The sequence below is a fragment of the Opisthocomus hoazin genome, chromosome 14 (assembly GCF_030867145.1).
Source record: "Opisthocomus hoazin isolate bOpiHoa1 chromosome 14, bOpiHoa1.hap1, whole genome shotgun sequence".
NCBI classification, from domain to species: Eukaryota; Metazoa; Chordata; class Aves; order Opisthocomiformes; family Opisthocomidae; genus Opisthocomus; species Opisthocomus hoazin.
This window is the reverse complement of record NC_134427.1, coordinates 11369861-11393552: the sequence shown is the minus strand read 5'-3', so window position 1 is coordinate 11393552 and position 23692 is coordinate 11369861. Positions and strand designations below refer to the sequence as shown.

At 42.9% G+C, this 23692-nt stretch overlaps 1 protein-coding gene across 1 annotated transcript; it reads right to left on the bottom strand.

Annotated features, from left to right (window-relative positions):
• Positions 1–5547: 5547 nt before the first annotated feature.
• GCNA (germ cell nuclear acidic peptidase) lies at positions 5548–23589 on the bottom strand. The gene is made up of 12 exons (XM_075435268.1): positions 23579–23589; positions 23141–23411; positions 22800–23026; positions 21929–21975; positions 19052–19097; positions 18622–18695; positions 16707–17147; positions 15113–15314; positions 13881–14025; positions 11954–12092; positions 8768–8972; positions 5548–6740 (listed from the first exon to the last, which is right to left on the bottom strand). The coding sequence occupies exons 1-12, from the start codon at positions 23587–23589 to the stop codon at positions 6488–6490; spliced, it is 2061 nt and encodes a 686-aa protein (XP_075291383.1). The 3' UTR covers positions 5548–6487.
• Between the last annotated feature and the right edge of the window lie 103 nt (positions 23590–23692).

Below are 23692 nucleotides of genomic sequence, written 5' to 3'. Positions count from 1 at the left end.
CTCACAGCTATCCAGCCCCGGGGCAGGTCTCTGCACAGTGTTGCTAACTACTTGTTTAACCCTAAACAAAACCTGAAACCCATTCAAGAGGCATAACAATAGAAACTGGCCTGAGCATCCCACAGGTACTAGAAATCCTCAAAAGCTGTTAGGACCAGCCTGAAGGAGAGAGGAGGGGTGAAAGAGTGGGGGAAAGCCTCCCCTCTGGTTTTCCCCATAGAGTGGGTTTGATTATTAACAAATTCTAAGAGATAGGAGCCGAGGTACGGAAAGACCGCAGTGCCACATGCAAATACAAGCCTAATTTCATGCACAGTGATGTTATCATGTCAAAAGTCGTTATCATACAGTACAGCAAAATCATAATCCTGATCCTTTTCCCAGCACCACAGGGAGCACATACTGCAAGTAAGGATTCAAATACCACAGCCATTTGATCAAAGACAGAAACATTTTTTACCATCGATTATTTAACTAACAAAATAAATGTGTATAACAAAATCTAAGAAAGTTGTTTTAACACCCTCTGCTCAGCCCTACTGTCATCCCCGCCCCACGCTGGGCACTAAATTTAATGTTATAGTTTGGCTGCGGCCGGCAACAGAAGGGCCACGTGGCCGCCCCTCCCCTCGCTGGAGTGTGGAGGAGAATGGAAAGAAACAGGCAGAAACTGGTGGGTCAGGATGAGGGCAGTTTAAGAGAACAGCAAACAAAGGGAACAGTAACAACAACGATACTGATAAGGAGAATACACAAAACAAAACAAAACAGCAGAACTGCAGAGAGCAACTCTCACCTACGTGCTCCTGAGCCGCGACAGAGTGACTTCCCGCCGCCCATCTCCCCCCCAACCAGAACCCGGTATGACGGCACATGGTATGGAATACCCTGCTCTGTTTGGTCAGGTTGGGTCAGCCCGGCTGTGTCACTTCCTGGATTCCGGTGAAAATTAACCCTGTCCTGGCCAAACCCAGGACACAGTCCTTTTTGGCACCCAACGTTGGGGTTCAAAGAGTTGAGATAACAGTAGATCTGACCAGAGTGTATTAAGGGATTTATATCTGTTAACAGCTGTGGGTCATGATATTGATTCATCATGCTCTTGTTTTTGCTGTGCATGTCAAAGATTGGTTTTGGCTTTTGCAAGTTGCTGTACTTTGCAATGACTAGTATTGTTTGGTTTGTGAGATTTGTTACTAGAGCACTGCCCTTAAGCATAATCTGGTATTTGTTCTTTGTACTGATTCTGTTGCCAATATTCGTGTACCACCTTGTGGAGACAATTAGCAGTTATACTTTTTCAACTGAGAGGTTTTTTATGGAGGAATTGTAGAATGGCACCTGAACTACCCTCTTCAGTGATGTTTCCTCCCCCATTACAATAATTTTTCAGTATCTTTAACATCCTGGGGTAGTTAAAATAATTATACTGATATTTCTTGCGAATAGTGTTTCAGTTTTGTCTAAGGTCAGCAAGCACATTAAGAATATAATCCAGAGATCAGGGTGTGTGGCGTAGCATGGGCAGGTGCCTACAACAGTGGGCCCCTCCATTGTTTTGGAACTTAAACTCTGGACAAGTGCAGAATCCTGAAAAACTAAAACAATATTTGGAAGAAGTATGCTGTCACCCTAGCAATTCCAGAGAGAGACTCGAATCATTGCAATATGCTGGTGCCTGGCCCATGTCTACTGAGCCTTGTTCAACACTATTCAGTACCCTTAGAGGGTCTCTGGATCTGACAACAACGCAAGAGTCACTGCAGCTACTCAAATCTCTGTGAAAGGCTTTGCAGCTACTTCAACACCACGACAGGCACTGTGGTTACTCCAATCCCTGTGACAGGTGCTGTAGCTACTCCAACCCCAGTAACAGGCACTGCAGCTGAACCAAAGCACCAAACCATGCTGATATCACTTGCCTCTATAAGGAAGAAGAAATACAAGAGAAAATCCAGGGTGAAGATGAACCAGAGTTGTAACAGGAGGAATAACCAGAGGTAACCACCCAATCCTTATCTGTGCGTGCGCTGCAAGGTATACGAAGATTGCAACAACCCCATGCAACACTACAGGCTTGGGGAAGAGTGGCTGGAGAGCTGCCTGGAGGACAGGGACCAACGTATCCTTCAGGTATCTACGGGACTCCTGCCACAGCCCTGCCCCAAAAGTACGAATGTCTCAGAATAGCTCTCACCCAGAAGGGGCTAGGCTGGAAGGCTGTTGCTCAGCCTCCTCTGCCCATGGCACTGCTCGCACAGAGGCACAGAGACTGGGGCTGCTTGCTTGCCTTGCCACCTCAAACTTCCAACGTAGCCTAAAGGGTCCCTGCCGGGTGCCTCCGGCAGCCCTGCTCCCAAAGTGCGAACGTCTCCAAATAGCTCGCACACAGAAGGGGCTAGCCTGGAAAGCTGTTGCTCAGCCTCATCTGCCCATGGCACTGCTCGCACAGGCACACAGAGACAGATTCACAGATGGGAGTAGCTTTGTCCTATACTGTATTTGAAAGGCCGGGTATGTGGTGGCAACAACAGATGAAGTAGTTGAGTCTCAACCACTACCTGCTGGAATATCAGCTCATAAGACTGAAGTTATCGTCCTAACTAGGGCTCTGGCTTTATCAAAAGGAAAAGGGATAAATATATGAGCATATTCCAAATATGCCTTTTATGTTGTCTACGCTCATGGGACAATTTGGAAGGAGCGAGAACGATTAACTGCACAAGGGAAGCAGGTTAAATATGCTGAGTATATCCTTCGCCTATTAGAAGCCGTTCAACTACCAACAAAAGTTGCCATCATGCACTGCCAAGGACAGCTGAAGGATAACACTGACCAGGAAAGAGGTAACAGGTTGGCTGACTCTGAAGCTAAACAGGCAGCAGAGAGAATGCAAGAGATTTTGGCCTTAATTCGAGACAATAGAAATAGAAACCTAAATGACCAAGGAAATATTCAGTATTCTAAAGCTGATGAAGAATTAATAGTGAGATTAGGAGAACAAGTTCCATCCCAGGGATGGGCCTATTCAAGTGATGACAGAATTATAATCCCTACTAAACAGATTTGGTGGTGGTTAAAGAAGAACACAATAGGACACATTGGGGAGAAGACTCCCTGTATAAATTTTTAAATCAGAAATTAATAGGGAAAAATTTGTGTACTACAGCCCAACAAATAACCCAACAGTGTGAAACATGTTTAAAACTAACCCAAATACAGGTAACCAGGTATAATTATGAAGTATTGGGAAGGGAATTGTACCAGGAGACAACTGGCTAATCGATTTCTCTGAACTTCCAAGAAAAGGAGGGTACAGGTACTTAACAGTACTTATGGATACCTTTTCAGTTTGGCCAGAAGCACTCCCTTATAGAACAAATAAGGCAAGGGATGTAACTAAGGTATTATTAAATGAAATAATGCCTTGGTTTGGGGTACCTACAATTATCTCCTTAGATAGGGGTGTCACCGAAAATCCGGGAATAAAACCTCGTCACACCGATGCAGTGTTAACAGGCAGCATTCTTTATTGCAGCGCTGGATGCACGGGGGATAATTCCACCAAACGTGCATACCTCATACCTTTTCCATGCAGTTTATATAGATCAAAAATATACATATTTATTTTATTCATGCATATTCAGTAGTATTCTCTTTGGCGACTGGTGTAAACTTTTCTCGCTTCTTACGTAAATTGTTGCGCAGACTCAGTTCCCCTCTTCTATTGTTTCTTTTTGAGTAGGTGATATTACTTGAGTAGGGGGCCAGTGAGTCGGTGGTCGCGATCTCCCCCTGCCGGAATCACCTCTTACCTATCAGGCTCGCAATCTTGGCAGTCCTGGTCAGTCTCTTCAGTCCGCTTCACAGAACCACACTCCACCATTTCTCTTGACAGAAACACAATTACCCACTATGGTTAGTATTCATGGTTACCTAGAGACGAGACCCTCTGTTCCCAGACCTGATGTCCATGTGGGTCGGGCTGTACAAGGGACACAGCAACATCGTTCATGTTTATGGTCAACCAATTCTATCACCCTGGTTACAGGGGGACACATTTTTGTGCAGAAGTACTGCAACAGGTCAGCAGACCATTAGAAATCGATTGGCAGTTACATACGCCCTACAGACCACAAGCCAGTGGGTAAGCAGAAAATATAAACCACACGATAAAACAACAGATAGCAAAATATGCCAAGAAGTGATTCTATATTGCTACCAAGCATTGCCTATTGCACTACTTCAGATATGTGTAAAACCTAGGATCAAAGAAAATTTGAGCCCTTTTGAGAGACCATATGATGCTAAGTATCAAGAGGAAGATTTGAACCAGTTGGGAAATCAGTATCTACAGAATTATGTTATATCCTTATGAAAACAAATAGATAAAATTAGTAAAACTGTCTTGGATACCAGGGCTAAAGGGTTAGATCACTCAGTCCATCCATTTAGCCCTGGAGATTGGGTTTATGTTAAGAATTTTTCAGGTGATCCACTGAGGAAGAAGTGGAATGGAGCTTACCAGGTATTGCTGACCACTTTCACTGCAATCAAGATTTGAGAACTGGCCTGGATCCATTATTCTCTGACAGGGTGTTTGGTACACATGTTTGGAGGAGAGATCCCCCGTGTGCCCGGCGCCATAATAAAGAATACCTACTTAATAGCCTTCCGACTATTGAGTCTTCAACTCCGGCTTTTCACGGCATCATTTCTGGCACCCCAGATGCCAGATACTGGCTTGTTGACATGCCCATCAGGCATCCTAAACTGACAATTGAGTGTGAATGTGAGTTAACTGGTGAATGAATGAGTAACTGAAAGGCAGTATGACATTTTTCTCATTCCATAATATTTAAAGCCAGCTGGATGGCTTTCACTTCTGCAAACTGACTCAATTCACCTTTTCCTTCAGCAGCTTCAATGACTTCTTGTGTAGGACCTCACACAACAGCTTTCCACCTTCAATGTCTTCCCACAGTATGACAGGGCTTACTGCTTTTCATTTGGTGGCAATTTACTATACAGTGGCTCCTCTTCAGCACGAGTCACTTCCTTTGGTGACACTTCAAAGTTGTAGCCCTCTGGCCAGTCCATGATCACTTCCAAGATTCCTGGGCAGTCAGGGTTTCCCACTTGAGCCGGTTGCGTTATCAGTGCAGCCCACTTAATGTAGCATCAGTTGCACGATGCCTAGAGGGGACCCTCCCTTTGAACATCCAGCTCAGCACAGGCAAGTGAGGTGCCGAGAGGAGCCATGCTTCAGTACCAACTGTTTCTGAAGCGGCTCAAACTCCTTCATACACTGCTAGTATTTCTTTTTCAGTTGGTGTGTAATAGGACTGATAAAGGCAGGGCAGGAGACTGGGAGCAGGGAGAGGTATTCTCGACAGCAAGCAGGGTGACCTGCTGCACGTGAAACTCAAAACTACCTAGGAGAAATCAGCAGCTTTCATGTACTATACCTACACAGCCAAAGTTAAATTGAAAAGAAGCAGCCTGGTTCATCACCACAGTTGATATAAAACTGACATTTATTGATTATTCAAAATTACTAATCCCCTGAGCAATTTGTTCACAGCAGACACAAACACTGTAACACACATTCAGTCGTGTACTACATGAAAGACTTCAGTCACCTGACTAGACCTTCTCTTTCTATGGTGGAAAGTGTTTGAATTTACTTTCCCCAACCTGACCTTCTGCATCTATTTTAGCTTCCATGGAATCTCAGTGACAGAGGCATAACTGCAATCAAACTTTAATCAGAAAGAGCTTCCCTCTCAGTAAGGGCCAGAGGGCTTTGCAGAAACTCACACTTTCTCCAACAGATTTGAGGCATCATTTACCTACCATTTACTTTTAACAAAAACAGCCAAGGATCACTCAAGAAACTCCCCTTGGGAGAATGCCTGAACCCATGTTGAAGCCTTCCTCAGGTCTGCTCCTCTTCCTGCCTGGAAGTCATCCAGACAGAATCAGAGGACTTTGGCTCGTGGGCCTGGATCTTTCTTCCATCTGGAAATGCCAGACAGATGTACACCTAGGAGTTCTTCAGCACAGATACGGAGCCTATAGCATATCAGCTACTCAGAGGAAAGAGTGAATCCATTGGTCACTGGAGTCACTGAAGACATGCTATGAAGCACTATGTGAAAATACTGTTTAGAAAATTCCAGACAAACATAGTGAGTCAGTCAGTCCCATGAAGGGTCTAGAACTGCATCTTCCCAGGCACAAGTGGAATTTATCTGAAGTCTAAGAACAATAGCTTGACTGACTTGTGCATCGGCATGGACTTTCCATCATCATTACTTCTTGCTCACTCTTGCAGAGTTCAGAAAAGGCCTTAAGGTCTTTATTTATTTAATGCTAAAATATTAAAATTATCTGGAATCCTCCAAAACATATTCTTAGATTCATGTTCAACTCACTACTACATACAAAATTTAAGTAGCGTCAAGAAAGGAAGGGTATTGAGCTATTACAAGGAATCTTGAAGCCTAGTATATAAAGCAAAATCAGCACTGAGTTTCCGCATGACTTCTGCATGACTCAGCCCATGCTGCTCTCTTTTAGTAAGTCCATAGTTCTCTTTCACGTACTTTGCAAAGGGCGTTAGATGTGTCCTAGCAGGAGTGCTGTCCTTCTCAGTGGGCTGACTCAGGACCAGCTGCCCCCTGCAGAATGCACACATGAAGCGCTCTGTGTCCAGAGACTTGGAATGACGTCCAATCCTGAAATGAAAAAACAAATACTTCGGTTTCACACTTGCGGTACACAGTGCTTGTGGGAAAGGCCTCCACTCTCTTCTGCCAGGCTACTTAGGTCAGATTTCTATGTTAGCATTTCAGAACAGGAAACAGACTGCATATTTCACACAGTGAAACAATCAAATCTGTATGACACATTTCTCTACCCTAGAACTTTTCCCACTGTCTTTTCAACTTGGTTCCTTCCTCTGTCTTTTTTACTCTCAGTCTAATAGTATGAAGTGCTACATTTCAAAACACCTCCTCAACCCTCCAACTACCCCTTGGAGTTTCTCCTCAAAGCCATCACCACCAAGTCTTCTCAATGGTCTGTTGCATCTAAGTAACCAATACATTGCATAGTCATATTAAACACTTCAGGAAGATTCTTTCACGTGTTTCATATGTTCGTACTGCTTCCTTCCAGTGCTTCTGAAGGTAGCACATATGATCCTGAGAAAAAAAATCCCATGCATGCTTTCTAAGCATGCATTTAGCCCCTACAGCTGGGGTGGGGGGGAGAACAATATTTAAAAAAAAAAAAAAAATTTCTTTAAATCAAACCATTCTCAGCCACCTTCCTGGCTATGCAGAACTAAGTTCACAAAACTTCATGCTCTCCCACTGAGACTGAGGTGATTACATGCAGAAGACTGTGGTTAGCTACAGTCTCCAGAAAAGGTAACACCTTCCGTATCCATGAAAGGTAAGAAACCTGTGAAATTACTATAGCAATTATTTCTTCTGCTTGATCACACATAGTTCTCATTTCACAAATGCAGTAAGCAAGACAGAAGTCTGATGGCCAGTCTCTCACTAGGATCTGTGTCCTAGCTTAAATCCTTCACATCACAGTGCTGCTCACACCTGTGTGACTGCAGACATCTATTCTTCCTTTAATGTATATACACAAGCTGAAAGAGTCCATGAGGTAAAAGATCAACTAGAAAACTGACTATAGCTTTTACAAAGTTTTAGACAACAGAAATCATTATATTGTTGGTCTCCACATTTTACTTAGCACTACCATAACAAAGATACAAGATGAGTCAATGTTTAGTCTTAATTCAAAGTCATCAAGATACAAATCCCAGAAAACTTCCTCTGATCCTTTGTTCTAATACCTAATTACTGTCACACGTTCTGTGCCCAGTTTTTTATGGGGACTTGTTCTGCTTTTGAATTCCAGTTACTATCGACTGCTTTCAGCATCAGATGGTCCTCAGTACATTTACAAGGATGAGCATATAAAATGTAACTCAGTCCACCAGGCCAAGCATAGCACTCCCTTGTGGACTGTGTTTCCTTAGATCAAAACTACATTGTTGTCATGGCACTTTCAAAGACATTTGTAAGATGTAAAGTGTGGACAGATTTCAAAAGAACTTGGAATGCCTCATTTCTCTAACACATGCTAGTACTTTGCCTATACGCATTCTACAGAGATGTGCCAGATCCAGTCATTGCTCCATTAGTGTAGGCCCACAAGTAGTACTCCTGATGTAGTACTTTAGACTGGAAATACCACCCCCTACCAAAAAGCCTACAATAGGATGGGCGTTGATCATTAAAACAGAGATAAGCGGTCAAAAACTTTCACAAGTTCACTCAATATTAACTACAGTAGAAAGTGAATGCAGATTTACATAATTTGAGCAATGTTTGAAAAGTGAGAGCAGCCACATGGGGTGTGAATTTTCCCTGCCATGTCCTTCAAAACTGAGGCACATATTCTGATCTTTTACTGCTTCCCAAAGACCTGCCATCACCAATGGCCCTCAGAAGACACTTCTGCCTGTCCTGACCTCTGAACTGGAACTGAAACTACCTGGAAACAAACATGTGGCATCACGTAGTGAGGTTCTGTGGGCTCAGGAAATGTGAAGTGACAACTTAAACTGTGAAGCAACTGGGATACTCTCTAACAGACATACAATTTCTAGACACAGGAGACTGCCAAGTTAGAGAGAAAGTTAATACATAGTCATATGCAAGATCAAAACATTACTCACGTAGCTTTGCACAGAACACACTCATAGATGAATTTATAATTAATCTCATAGCTGTGGCATCGTGTTACTACTGGGAGTTCTGGATGAACCACAGCTGATTTGTTGGCATAGAATCTCCAGAATCGCCCATGTCCATCGCGAACACCATTGATCAGCCACGTGGCTGCATGGCAAGCCTCATGAATTAGCGTGTCTCGAAGACGATCTTGGAGTAAGACAAACAAAAGACATTAAGATCAGTCAGGTATGGGGAAGTACAGACTTTCATCCTTGGTCACTACTTCAGACTTTTGACACTCATTCTTTATTAAGATGCAAGAGTTATTTTGGAGGTTGGAATTATGAATGTTTTGATAGGATAAAATGCCCCAAAACAAGGCTTTACTCAGTGCATTTCCAGTTTAATGATTAGCCCTAATTCTGCATCCTAGTTACTTCCCTGCACATCTAATCTGTTTGGGTTTTTTTGTTTTGTTTTGTTTTTTAATAACAACTGAAACACCTTTATTTAAACCAACATTTATCAATTGCTTTTGTAACATTGATATTTTTCATCTAGAAACAACTAGAGCGGAGCACTGGATTTTCTCCACAGTTCGAAGATTTCAGCTGGAAGAGACCTACAATGATCATCTAGTCCAACTGCCTGACCAAAAGTTAAAGCATGTTATTAAGGGCATTGTCCAAATGCCTCTTAAACACTGACAGGGCTTGGGGCATCGACTACCTCTCTAGGAAGCCTGGTTGCAGTGTTTGACCACCCTCTCAGTAAAGAAATCCTTCCTAATGCTCATTCTAAATCTCCCCTGGTGCAGTGAAACCACTCGCACATGTTCTATCACTGGGTACCAGGGAGAAGCCATCAGCACCTCCCTCTCCACTTCCCCTCCTCAGGAAGCTGCAGAGAGCAACAAGGTCACCCCTCAGCCTCCTGTTCTCCAAACAAGACAAACCCAAAGTCCTTAGCTGCTCCTCATAGCACATTCCTTCCAGCCCTTCCACCAGCTTTTTTGGCCTCCTCTACAAGCATTCAAGTATCTTCACATCCTTCTTAAATTGCGGGGCCCAGAACGGCACACAATACTCAAGGTGAGGCCACACCAACACTGAATATAGCGGGATAATCACCTCTTTTGACCAGCTGGTGATGCTGTGTTTAATGCACCCCAGATGCAGTTTGCCCTCGTGGCTGCCAGGAAACCCTGCTGACTCCTGTTGAGCCCGCTGTTGACCAGCACCCCCAGATCCCTTTCTGCAGGGCTGCTCTCCAGCAACTCCTCTCCCAATTTATACTTGTGCCCAGCATTACTCCAACCAAGGTGCAGAATCCAGCATTTGGACTTCTTAAAATTTCATCCCATTAATCATTACCCAATGCTCCAATCTATCTAGATCCCTCTGCAAGGCATCTTGTCCCTCAAGAGAGACAACAACACCTCCCAGTTTGGTATCATCACCAAACTTGCTAATGGTGCATTCAACCCCTGCATCCAGATCGTTGATAAATATATTGAGCAGGACTGGCCCTAGAATTGAACCCTAAGGAACACCAATGGTGACCAGTCATCAGACAGATGTAGCCCCGTTCACCGCAGCGCTTTAAGCCCTGCCCTTCAGCCAGTTCTTCACCCAGCACACCATGAACCTGCTCATCCCACAGCTGGACAACTTGTCCAGAAGGATGCTGTGAAGGACAGTATCAAAAGCCCTACTAAAATCCAGAAAAAGTACATCCACTGCCTTTCCTTCATCTGCTAGGTGGGTGACCTTATCATAGAAGGATATCAGATTAGGTAAACAGGACTTTCCCTTTGTGAAGCCATGTTGACTGTGCCTGATGATTGCATTATTCTCGAAATGCCTTTCAATAGTACCCAGTATGATCTTCTCCATAATTTTTCCAGGACCTGAGGTTAGACTAACAGGCCCATAGTTTTCTGGGTCTTCCATCACATCCTTCTTGTAAATTGGAACAACATTGGCTAGCTTCCAGTCAGCAGGGATTTCCCCGGACTCCTAAAACCTTTGGTAGATGATCAAGAGGGGTCCTGCCAAAACATCCGCTAGATCCTTCAGTACTCTGGGGTGAATCCCATCAGGCCCCACTGACGTGTGAGCATTTAGCTGATACCTCTGATCCCTGACAATTTCAGTGTCCACAAATGAAAAGTCACTATTCCCACACTCGTGGTCCTCCAACTCAGGAGACTGCACAGCCCAAGGTCTGTCAATTTCATTAAAGACTGAGGCAAAAGATAACATTGAATGCCTCTGCTTTTTCTTCATCCCTATTAGATGACCATCTTCAACAAGCATCTGTCTGATGTTTTCTTTACACCTCCTCCTGCTATCAACATACTTAAAAAAGCCCTTCCTGTTATCCAACACAACAATGGCCAGTTTCAACTCCGACTGAGCTTTAGCCTTTTGTGTCTTCTCCCTGCATATATGAACCACAACTCTGTAATCTTCCTTTGAAGCCTGACCTCACTTCCAGAGATCATACAATTTCTTTTTCCTCTTGAGCTCCATGAGAAGTTCCTTGTTCAGCCAAGCTGGCCTTCTGTTCCACTGGCTTGACTTACGACACTATGGGACTGCCTGCTCCTGTGCTTTTTAAAAACCAATCAGCACTCAAAAGCAGATTCCCAGGGTACTCTGTTGTATCTTTCAAATTGAATTTATTAAGCTTACTTCAAAATACTCTATTAATTACAGAACTGCTTCTCCTACGGTAACTGCAACATTCATTTCCCCAAATTGGGAGTGGATGAGGAAAAATAACAGTTACAGTGCCCACCACATAACAGAACTTAATTTGGTACTGACTTGTCTTTATTCCAGCTTTACATACTATCAACAAGGTGGCTAGCTATGACAGTAGTCAGATTTTAGATTGTCACTAGAGTATATGCAGAATTAAAGTAAGCTACAGGTCTTCAAATGAATAAGAAATATAAACAAAATACTGCAGTTAGCATGAGTACATCTCTGTTCTCACATTTTGTAAATTTGCCTAGCCTTAGATGGGTTGTGACAATAAGTACTGCCATTAATGTATTTATTTATTCAAGCTAATACGAAATTTCAAAGCTGAGTCCAGTTCCAGAACTCTTAGGCCTCATTTCACATTTTTATCTCTAGAACTCACTTTCACAAAGAAGAATCGACATATCTTTTACCTACCTGCAGAGTCACAGACTTTCTCAGAAAGTTCTATGCGAGCATAACGCTTTGCTTCAGGACCTTCTGTCTGCCCAGTTACACAATATCCTGCTGTTTTTCTCATTTTCTTATTCCAGACTATCACCATTTTCTCTGGTAACTGAAAAACAAAACAGTACATGTAATCTGCCCTCTCCCACCTCTATTCCTCTGACTTCCCCTTCTATTTACTGCGAAGCCAGTAAAGGATGTTAGTGCTCTTAACGCTGTTGTCACTTAAGATGCAAACCCACCCTCTGTGGCTTCTTATTCCCATCATCAGTTTTTCTGTAACCAACACTGGGAGTTTCACAATGCAAGATGAGACAAAAAGCACGTTAGTTCCTCTACTCTGCCTCCAACAGTGGCTAACACATGCTGCTTAAGAGGAAATACAAGGGCAGGTCAGGCATAAAACAGAATTTCCTCTTCAAAAAAAATATTCTTCTCAACTGCTATTCATCTGCAAGACAACACCTCACTAAGCCACAGGAGGTTCCTTTGCATTAAACAGCCCTTAAAGTTATTTTCTGGTGTTTTGGGGAAAGTATGTTTGTATGTTTAAGAACACATATGCATTGTTAGCATCCACAATAGCCTAAGATCAGAATTTCTACAGGTTAATTTAGAGGTCAAGTACCATCTGCTTTGGTTGTTCTGAACCTGCAACTTGCCATTTTAATTTGATGCACCTTCACACTGCAAGAGGGTGAATAATCACCCCTTGCTTGTGCTCCATGCTGCTCCTGATTTTAGAAGCCCTCATCATACCTAACTCGGTTAGCTCTGGTGTTTTACTAACTGTTTTCTGCCATGTAAATTAGTTAATGAGCCTAAGTAAATAGCCCAACAGCAGTAAGTGCCAGCACAGGTACAGAGCTGAAGCACTGGGGAACAAGGTATTTTGCTTTCAGCAATAGTGAGTCTGTTCAACTGAGCTTTATGTGAAATCATGACCTCAGCCTGTCCTTCGTCAGCTCAACACTATTTTCTCAGCTGCACAGAAACATTTTCCTTCCTGAAGCAATTCTATTGGAATTACTGAGGGCAGTGTCCTTCCTTTCAAGGAGGTTTCTCACCAGAGGAGGCTCTCCAGTATCCCACAAGATGTAACTGTCAAGACAGCAGCTGTCTGAAGTTGAACCTTCAATGTGAAGCACATCTTACAGCTATAGGTTCACCCAAAGCTGTTATTCAAATTGGCAGATAGGAACATGCAATAGGAATGGATGAAGACTGCATGTAGCACGACTAAGCATGAGGCAACAGACCCTAACAACAAAGTGAAGTGCTTTTATCCATCAGCTCCCTGCTCCCCAACATATGCTCCCACCACTTGCCTTTTGTCAGCTGTAGGCAAGAAAGTTGTTCTACAGCTAGCTATTAGGCTGTGGTAATGCTGAAGAGTTCACTAGTACATGTTACTTCAGTAAAAGCTGAACGAGCAACAGTGACAGGCAACCTTGAGCTTCAGCAGCAGAAAGCCATAGCTGCCTTTGCTGGGGTGTACTACCACAGAGGCAGCAACAGAAACATTCCCGGGCTGCTGAGTAGATGCAATGCAAGTACTAGAAAATATACGAAGAGAAATATCAGTCATCTCTTCAAAGACGCAACTGGTTCAAGGCCCCTCATAGCAGTTTCTCTCATTAACGACTCTTGGACACCATAGAGGCTGCTCACTTAAGGATGGTACATCACTAAAGATAGGAAAGCAAGCCAAGCGGAAAACCGCTGCATCACAGTGGTGGTAAACCCCTTTCAAAGAAATTGCTTGAACTAATTCAAACACAAGCCATTGCTATAAAGCTTAACGTCTACTAAATGAAGAGCAAAAAGAGCAATCACAAAGTGAGGAGGAATGTATTAAATAGCATTTTAGAACTGTAGTTTTTGTTTTTAAGCCAACCTTCTGCTCAAAGATGGTACTATTATACAGATAGTAGAGCTTCTGTGCCAGCTCCTCTTTATTTTTCTTGAAATACTTCACATAGTGGGAAACCGGATTTGAGAGATCTTGCAAGAAACAGCCAGGCACTGAGCACATCCTGAGCCTGCAAGAAAAGCCATAAAACAGTTTACTGAAGTACGGAGATATCACACTGAAAAACAGCAGCCACCTGATAGCCAGTAAAGATCTCTGGCGTGTTGCCACTGGCAAAAATCCCTCATGACTCTTTTTACTAGCTAGCCCTCACAAGGCCAGTTGAGGAACGCATGCTTATGCTGTCTTCTTCCTCCTTCAGGGGCATGAAGGGGCAGAGCACTAGTTGCACTAGTTCTGCAGTTGCTTCATTAATTCACAAAACCAGATTATAAGGACTCCCAAGTAGGACAAAAGGGTGGCTCAGACCTTTGTGACGCAGCGATCCACAACTATACTAAAACTTCATCAATATATGAACAGCCCTAATATGATCACCCACAATAAAAGTATATTTTCAAGAACATAGCCAAAGATGTTCTGGGAATCCTCAGGAATTCATTCAGGGGAAGCAGGTATTCCACTAGGACGACTAACTCCAATACTGCAGCATTCTGACAAAGCATCAGCTTTGAAGACATCATTTAAAGATCTTGTATTGGTACACACAATTATAAAATTACTAAAGAAAACATCACATGGCTAAAAGGCAGAATAAAAGCAGCTATTAGAAATGAAAAAGACAGTCTTCTGAAAAACTTAAGCTGCATCCACATATGGAAAAAAGAAACAGGAATTCTGCAAGCTATAAGGATACAAGCTTGTTAAACGGCATGAATTATTAATAGCATCAGATTTGATATATTTTCAGAGGCAGGCAGCTGCATACATAGAATCTATAGGGCCAACACATGTTAGAAGTACGCTGCGCCGAGACAAGGAATAGCTTGAGCGCTAACATTTACAAAGAAGATTTGACATTTGTCAGATTTATTTGTCATCAATTCCTCTAAGCAGAGATTATCTTATATTCTCCCTGTCATACTCAAGACTGAAAGCTTTGACTTCCAGCTACTTAACCATTAACGACTGGTGAATTGGTAGCAGAAGTTTCTAGGTACCAGAAAAATCAGATCATCATCGTAGGCAAAATGCTTAGCTTCTCTTTGTCCATCCATAATGACCCTAGAACATAGTAAAGATGGAGAAACACTTACCTTTTCTCTGTCTTTGCTGATTGTGAGCAACTGACCAATTCCTCCCTAGAATTTGCAAAAGCCATTATCCTGGAAGGTGTTTCTTGAAGTGAAATTGAGTTTGGCCTTGCTGTCTTGACTTCCTCCCCTTTCAAGAGCTGGGCATCTTCACAAGGTGGCTTGACGTCTTTTAGTTCATCAGAAAGAGTCACAGGATTACACACTGTCAAGTAATCGGGAGCAGAGACATCGGGAGCACAGATATCAGCAACCAGGTAACAGACAAGAATGAAAAAAGTAAAATATCCCACCTCAGCATGTACACTCATACTGTACATACTTGAATGCAAAGGCTTTTACAAGTGATGGAAAGGTAACTTGCTGTTATATACTAAAAAAATTACCCTTCAATGGAGGAGCAGCAGACTCCCAATTTTCAAACATTCAGCTAGGAAGAAGTGGAGGGAAAAGCATTTGTGACCTCAAGTCAGGCATTTCTGTGACATTTCCCCAATTCAAAATATATCATCTGCACACTGGGAGCAGTAATGCAGAGGCACCATTCAAAAAAAAAAAAAAAAAAAAAAAAATCGTTCTAACCTTCTGTTGTGTACCATAAGTCATGTCATTTGTTTCACAGGCAAGCTCTGATCAGATAGCTGCCTATTTCCCCAACCTGTGTCTGGACAGATTGCTAAAATGACTGACCCTCACACCAGAAATCAAGCACTGCTTCAAGGTCTGTAGTTTCAGTATAGACATTTTCTCTACTGGCTTTTCTATAACTGTTCCCCTGTTTGGGCCACTTGTCTCCTTTCACTATTCAACCATATACAGTGAAGCCAATGCAGCTGCCAGCTCACTTCTAGAATATGTTTCTAGACTACATTGACACATTTCAGTTAAAAAAATTTACTCTTTCTCAGGGCATATTTCCATGCTGTCTGTCAGCCATCCTCTTCCACAGGTCTCCTTTCCTTGAACTAGTCCTTGTTCGTGAGGAAGACAGCCTGTGTATACATATCTAGAAAGAGTTTTGTTTTCATCTGCTCTTACTCAGTAATAGCCCTTTTCCCCCTTCGCAATCTTCAGTTGGAGCTCACTTCATTTAGTCAAAGGACAGAAGGAGCTACTGATTTAGGAAATTCTCATTATTTTATTTAAAATATAGTTTATAAAGTCAATTATAAATCCAAATACTAAATTAACAGCATCTAAACAGCTCAAAATTTCAGTCTCACCAAAATGACAGCTTCACATTAAGTGCCACCATACATTAAAAAAAATAGTTAACATCATTCAAAACCACCAGTTAGATTTGTTTTCAGAACAAATTTTAAAAAACTTTTTAGTTTTAAAAAACTAAAAATGCCTACAATTACAGGAATTATAACAACAGGTAATAGCGATAAACTCCAATCTTGATACCACAAGACTTAGCTGAATCACTTTTCAGAATGCTCAGAGGAATAATCTCCGATTGCATCAAATTCTACTGCAGGATGCTGGGTTGCACTTCCAAAGCATATGCCACACAAATGAAAAGAATTAGGCAATTAGCACTACCATTGCTGCCAATAGGTAGTTTGCAAGCTAGCTGAGAACAATTGCTCACCTACTGTGCTTGGCTGGTAGACAGTTTTACTTGTGCTTAAGATCGGTTTTCGGGGCATACTTTGTTTCCTTATCCGTTCTATTAATGATTCAAATTCATCATCTGAAGTATCTGATTCTACCTCTGTATTCTGTTGTAGTGTCACAGTTGGCACTTCATTTTCTGTACTCTTTTCACAGCTTCTTTCTTCCCTTCTAACAAGCAAGCCTGGACTGCCTCTGGAAATGGACTCTTTCAGATTTTGTGGAAGTGGGAGTTTTATGCACCTCTGACTCTCTCTCAAGTCTTTCACTCCCCCTTTTTGGTAGTCATGCCATGAACTTTCTACAAAGACAGAATCTTCAGTGTCACTTGAAGCCTCTAGATACTGCAATTCTTGGCAGCAAGTGCTTTTCTTTCCAGAAGTGATCAACTTCTTTGGGGTCTGAAGATCCTTCTGTGCTGCAATTCAAAAGAAACAGCTTAAAGTTTTGGTAATTTCATTTAGGAGACTTGCCTTTGTTTTAACACAAAAAAATCCCTTGAAAGACAGGAAAACACAAGAATAGAACGATTTCTTTGTTTTTCTTTATTACACCCTGCTCATTTACTGTCATCCTAAATGGAAAGTCGTTGAAAGATACATAAAAAAAAAAAGTAGCGTAAACCCCATGTATGTATACATCAGCCATCAGGGCTAACAATCCTGAATAGGTAGCTAGCACTGCCATAATGTTCATGCCCACTAATAAAAGCTACGTGCATGCAAAAGTAAGGTTGAACATTTTATATTAAGTTGTATAAAACCACCAAGTGAAGGGCGACTTAAAAAATGCTCAGCCTTAGTTGATCGGACCACAGCCTACAGCACAAAGTGCACACTTGCCAACAAACAAGGCTTCTGACATTTCAGATTTGACCTGTCAAGATCAAGGGATCACATCAGATCTATTGGTGGAATTGTTTTAATGATGATTCTGGTCCACTTTGCTTCTTCTCCAGAAACCATTCCATTAGCTTTTTACAGTCTGCAGCTGGCATATATGTTTCAGGGTTGACATTCACATCAGCTGCACCCTTCTTGATCAGGGATCAGAGCTTCTCCAGGTTCACATGAGATCACTGTTATCTCTCATCTACTAGAACTCTATCATCTGATCGCTGGCCTAGTGGCTGTGTCAAGAATTCCAGAGCCCTGTTCACTCTTTCTAGAAAAGTCCAGTTTGCTCACATCGAGGAGAAGTGCACCAGACAGCTGTAGTCAGGCTCTGAATGTTAGTAAACCAAGGCACTTTCCATCCCCTGGGGGTAAACAGGGATCCTCTGCTCGGACAAGCACTCAAGTCATGGTTTGCCAGAGTGTCTTGTAGCCAGTGTTAACAGGATTACACATAGGACCTTGGCTAAAGAAGCTCCAAATTAAAGGACCTTATCTGTGGCTCTACAGCACCCATAGGCAAGACTCACCTAACTGCCAACATCTGCATCAAATTAAAGGTATCTAGCTTAAAAACAGTTACCTTCTCTCTTTACTCAGTGCCTTTTGGTCACAGAAGTAGCTGGTACAGCCACAGGAATGCTGTTTTGCATATCCTAAGTCCTCTCTCCACAGTGATCCATCCCATATTTGCAGCTCAGTCTAATCAACCATGAGTTGCTACTCTTTTCACAGACTCAAATACCAGCAGATAGTCCACAGTATCTGCAGACCTACAGCAATGCTTCAAAATGTACACCTGTCAGAACAGTATGACTATGCTTTCCTCTGTTACCCCCAGAGGAAACAGAAAAGCCTCTCCACTGTTACCCTCAAGAAAGAGGCAAAGTGATCTTATGTTTAACAAGCTCTCTCAGAAATGTATGAGCTCAGTAATGAATGCTATCTTTCCACCCATTAAAATTCCTGCTTCATATTTGCTGTTGGACGATTACTTACCATTCTTTGTTGTGCTCTTTCTCACTTTAGAGTCCAAGAAGAAATCATCTGAGTCATCAGTTAAGTCTTTCAAACTGTAAAACAAGCAAATAATGTGAAAAAAGGTAGGCATAAGCAGGAAAATAGAAGAGTAAGTTTGTCTTACTAAAAAAGCCCAATGTAACATTACCAGTTGCTCACAGCAAATGTTACCAGCTACGACCACTAATAGGAACAGCAACAGAGCATGTACACCTCCAAACATCCCATTTTACATCTGACCCGAGCATACACATTGAACACATAACAGTTCTTCTATCTGCACTCACTCCTATACACGTATCTGCCTGAATCACTAAAACTTTTAATTATTTTTCTGTATGCTGAATAGTAGATGCAATACCGAAAACTAATATATAAACATTGAAAAGCCATTAATTACAGCACCCACCTTGCATCTGCCTTTTCAGAAACAGACTTGGGAGGTTTCACCCTAGCTAAAATAAACAATACAAGATAAATTAAGCATAAGGTTCTGTTTCTTTTGTTACGCATTTTTTTTAAAGAATAGTTTGCAACTCGTAAAAATTAAGACTAAAGTCTTAACCCGCTCCCAAACATAAGAATCCGTTATACATATTTCCAGCTCTCAATTCCTCAAAGCTTACAGCAGCTGTCTAGCATTTCCTTCATTATTCAATTCTTGCTCAGCACAAAGCCAGATAAGAAGTGCTGTGATGTATCTTGCAGTATCCAGTATAGCCTCCTCACATATGCGGATCACTGGGGGTGGAATTGAATGGGTTTATCAATATTTTCTCCAAGCATTTCAATGACTGCAGGTAGTAGTTTTCCTACTGCAAAGAGATGTCCATATGCTTATTCCACTAAGTGACTCCAAAAAAATGTTCAAACAAAATGGTAACAATAATACCCCACTGCAGAACAGTTACTCAGTACTACTTCTCAAATAACTGCATTTTAGTCACTCCAAGAATATTGTGGTGACTGCTAAACACAAAAAGGTGGTTCAGGCAACGGTACTGCACATACTTGAAGTAGTGACTCTTGAGAGATTATCAGAAGTGCCATCAAAATTTCACACACCATCATGATGAGAGATTCAAGAAAGTTGAAGTGGAATGAATTTCATTAAGGCATAAAACAGGCTAAGGAAAAAAGAAACCACTGTCCCTTCTTCAGAACATAATGGGCCAAAACAGCAGTTAAGGAACATTTGTTTTCACAATCTGAAGCTGCATGCATGACTTCGGTGGGATTGTACTACGCCATAAGCCCAAAACAAGAATATAGGTTTGCTCAATAAAGCTTTTATGGCTGATTGGCAGATTGTGGTACCAGGAAGAGCAGCTGAGCTACATGCAAATGCTACCCTGAAACCACAGTATAAGTCATAGAGCATAGGATGGGACTGAGTGTTGTCCTCTTTGAAGAGTAGCACAAATTGGGGGGGAAAAAAGAACTGAAGACCTTGAAGCTCAAAAAGTATTTGGAGCAATGAGTTATTTTCAGTTCTGGCACCCAGTAGTCTTCACCTCTACCTTCATTACTGTCCTGGGTTTGGCCAGGACAGGGTTAATTTTCACCAGGAGCCAGGAGGGAACACAGCCGGACGGGCTGACCCAACCTGGCCAAACAGAGCAGGGTATTCCATACCACGTGCAGTGCTGTCATGCCTGGTTCGGGTTGGGGGAAGCTGGGCGGCAGGAAGGGAGTCGCGGCTCAGGAGCGCGCGGCGGTGGCAGCGGTCGGTGAGAGTTGCTCTCTGCGTGCTATTTTGTTTTGTGTATTCTCCTTATCGGTATCGTTGTTGTTACTGTTTTTTCCCTTTGTTTGCTGTTCTGTTAAACTGCCCTTATCCTGACCCACCAGTTTTTGCCTATTTCTTTCTATTCTCCTCCGCACCACGGCGGGGGGAGGGGCAGCAGAGCAGCCACCTGGCCCTTCTGTTGCCGGCCACAGCCAAACTATAACAATTACAAAAGAAGTAATCACCGCATCTGCTGCCTTCCAAGCCACCGCATCAAGGTGGCTCACTGAATCACAAATGGCCAGCAGACAGATTTCCGAGATGATCATAACCACAGTGTTCCTAGACCATGAAGCAGCACCAAACTAATACAGCTAGTCACAGGAAAGAGAAAGCTTACAGAACAACATGACTTGCTACTTAATAAATCAATTCTCTTTCTCATCTCTTAGCACACATTTTCATTCCACTCTTTCCTACAACTGTCACCATAGTGATAGTATGGCAATATTATAGCTTTGCAAATATTCTGCTCCAAGCCCCAGCTAGTTACTCTCAGCAACCTTCCATGTGAGAGCTGACACATGACTTCGGCCTCCACAGCCTTCTGGATGGAGGAGGCAAAAAAAAAGAAAAACAAAACAAAAACAAAAAAAAGAGTAGAAAAAGAGAGCAGACTGTCAAATATTTAAGTTTAAAAAATTGTAAGAAAAGGAACAATGACCAAATGAATAGACAGTATTGAAATATTTATCAGACTTAAAAGCCCAGAGGCGCTGCAGGAACTATACACAGCGCTTTTTAATTTAACTGGACGTAAGTAATAAGGCTTGACAATGCTTAAGATCATTCACACAGCACTGAGCTGGAGCACAGCACAAACTCTAAAGTGTTGAGAAATCTGCTTTAAAAGCAGCGGGACTAACACAAGAGTGATATGCAAAAGGCAAAATAAACAGATGTGACTTGTTGCCTTATTCTTACTGTTTCTGTTCAAATATTGAATACATAATGAGGAACATAAAAGATTTACAAATTTTTAAATTACTTACCAGTCTGAAGCCCACTTGAGATGTGGTAGAGCCATGCTTAGCCCATCTAAAGAATGAGCTAAATAGAACTCTTGCAACCTTGAGTCACTATGAAAAGCCAAAAACATCTCTCTGACTAGTCAAGACTCACGCAGCAAAAGCCGTGACACCTAAGAGGGAATTCTCAATAGTTTGGACATGTGTTTGGAACAGTAACTGCTTAGAGAAAATATTTATCCGAAGATGCTCTGTAGACTAAGAAAGAAGCAAGTGAGTGACAGGGAACAAGACAAAACTGAGGCAACAAGAAAAACTAATGCAAGGCAAAAACCATCCAAGATTGAGATACGAGATTCAAGAACATTCGCCGTGGCGTATATCTACCAACACTGAATTGCAAGGAGAAAATGTACTTTGCAGCAAGAGCAATGAAAGAAAATTGTGTGTAAAAGCTACTTCACTATAACCAGACAAAAATGTGTCCTTTCTGTAGTCCTTCAGAAAATAAACGTGTGCTATTACTTACACATTTCAAATTCATCATCACTGCTGGAAGAGAAGTACAGGGCATGGCTGCAAAAAATGAAATGCAAAATAGTACCAAGAACATTAGGTCAACAGCAACTAGATTTGCATCTCCACTGGTCTGAAATATCTGTGAACACCAAGAACTAAATATATACTGAAAAAACACTGAACACCTCAAGAATAATATGCAAGTCCTAATATTTCTATTTTAAAGAACCTGCATATTAAAATTTATAACAACCATATATGTTCAATATTCAAGTAGAAATCAATTGCTGTCAAAATCTGAAAGACTGAAACATTTGGAGACACAGGCTTGGGACATTACACTGGTTTAAGATCAAATTTCGTATCTGAAGTCAGCAGCGATAGAAATCTAGTTTCTCATCTTACACATAGTACATGATCAGGCAGAAAACACTATATTGTATGAAGTTTGAAACTTCAAAACTTGCAACAATGAGAAACAAGCTGCTTTTGTAGAAAGTGCACTTTAACATTTGCCACGAATATTTAGCAAACTGCAATAGCTTTCATAAAGCTATTTTAAGACACAGAATGGATGCATTGCCACTTGGACTGCAATTCTCATGCAAAGGTAGAGAGGCAAGCCATAATACTCTTACCAAATTGTTTCTTTTTCTGACAAAGCCCAAACATTAACAACTTGAAAACCACACTATACAATTGCTTAAAAATGTTAAGACAGCTTATTTTAATTGCATTAAAGCCCCCCAAACTTTAAAGACTGCAACTCTTAAAGATGCAAATAGCTACCGATCATCATAAAACAAGCGCAATCTAAGTTATATTTAGACAGGATCAGTAAAGAGGACGCGGGGCTGCTGCCCCACGGGGCGCCGCCTCACCTGCCGCCCCGCCGGGCCCGGCTCCCTGCCGCCGCTCCGCCCGCAGCCAAACCGCAGAAAGAGCCGCCACTGCGCGAGCCTGAGGGCCCGCCGCCGGGACGGCCCCCGGGCCCGCTCCCCGCCCGCTCCCGGCCCTGACTGTGGAGGGGGGTGTCAGGGCGGCCCTCACAGCCCCGGGCCTGCGGGCGCCTCTGCTGCGGCGGGGCCCCGTCCCGTGCCTCCTCGAGCTGTAAAGGAAAGGGAGCGTGAGTGGCCCGCCGGGCCCAGGGACGGGACGGTGTGGGGGGAGAAGGGGACGGCGGCCCCCGACGCACCGCTGCCCGCTCCATCCCGCTTCAAACCGCCCGCGCCCCGCCGCAGCGCTTCCGGGGCACCGGGCCAGGCCGCATGCGCGCCGCCCCGCGCCTGCGCACACGGGCGAGAGGGGCCGGCCGCCAGACGGGAAAAGCGGGCCCGGCTCCGACTGCGCGCCGGACGCCGCTCTCGGGAGACGCTGGTTGTAAAAGAAGCGTTCGCCGCCCTGCGGTACCAGACAGCTGCTGCTGACAGGAGAAGGTGCGAGAGCACCTCAGGCAGGGGTCCCCCACGGCACCAGGCCGCAGGAGCCAGAGGCTGCAGCCGAGCACAAGCAGCAAACTCACCCGCTGCACACCAGCAACAGCCCTAGCGCCGTAAGCAAGGTGGACACGCTTTCGACAGTGCAGTCCCTCACCCACCTCGGGGATTTAGGGGCTGGGGAAAGCTAGTGTTGCTTGTTCTAAATAGAAGCGTTAACTTACACGGGGGCCATGACCTTCAAGGCCAAAAAGAAATAAGCCACTGTGAGGCTCTTATGTTTGGGAGGGTTTAGTCTAAACTAGTGGAAACAAAGGTCTACATGCAAGATCTACACT

Bases quoted from the DNA above. Each gene is read 5' to 3' on its own strand.
- GCNA (XM_075435268.1), bottom strand. The intron at 23,027-23,140 runs GTTTGAAGCGGG...TTTCCTTTACAG, and splicing joins GCTGCGGCGGGGCGCGGGCG to CTCGAGGAGGCACGGGACGG. The intron at 6,741-8,767 runs GTGAGTAATGTT...TTTTCATTTCAG, and splicing joins TGTGTTCTGTGCAAAGCTAC to GATTGGACGTCATTCCAAGT.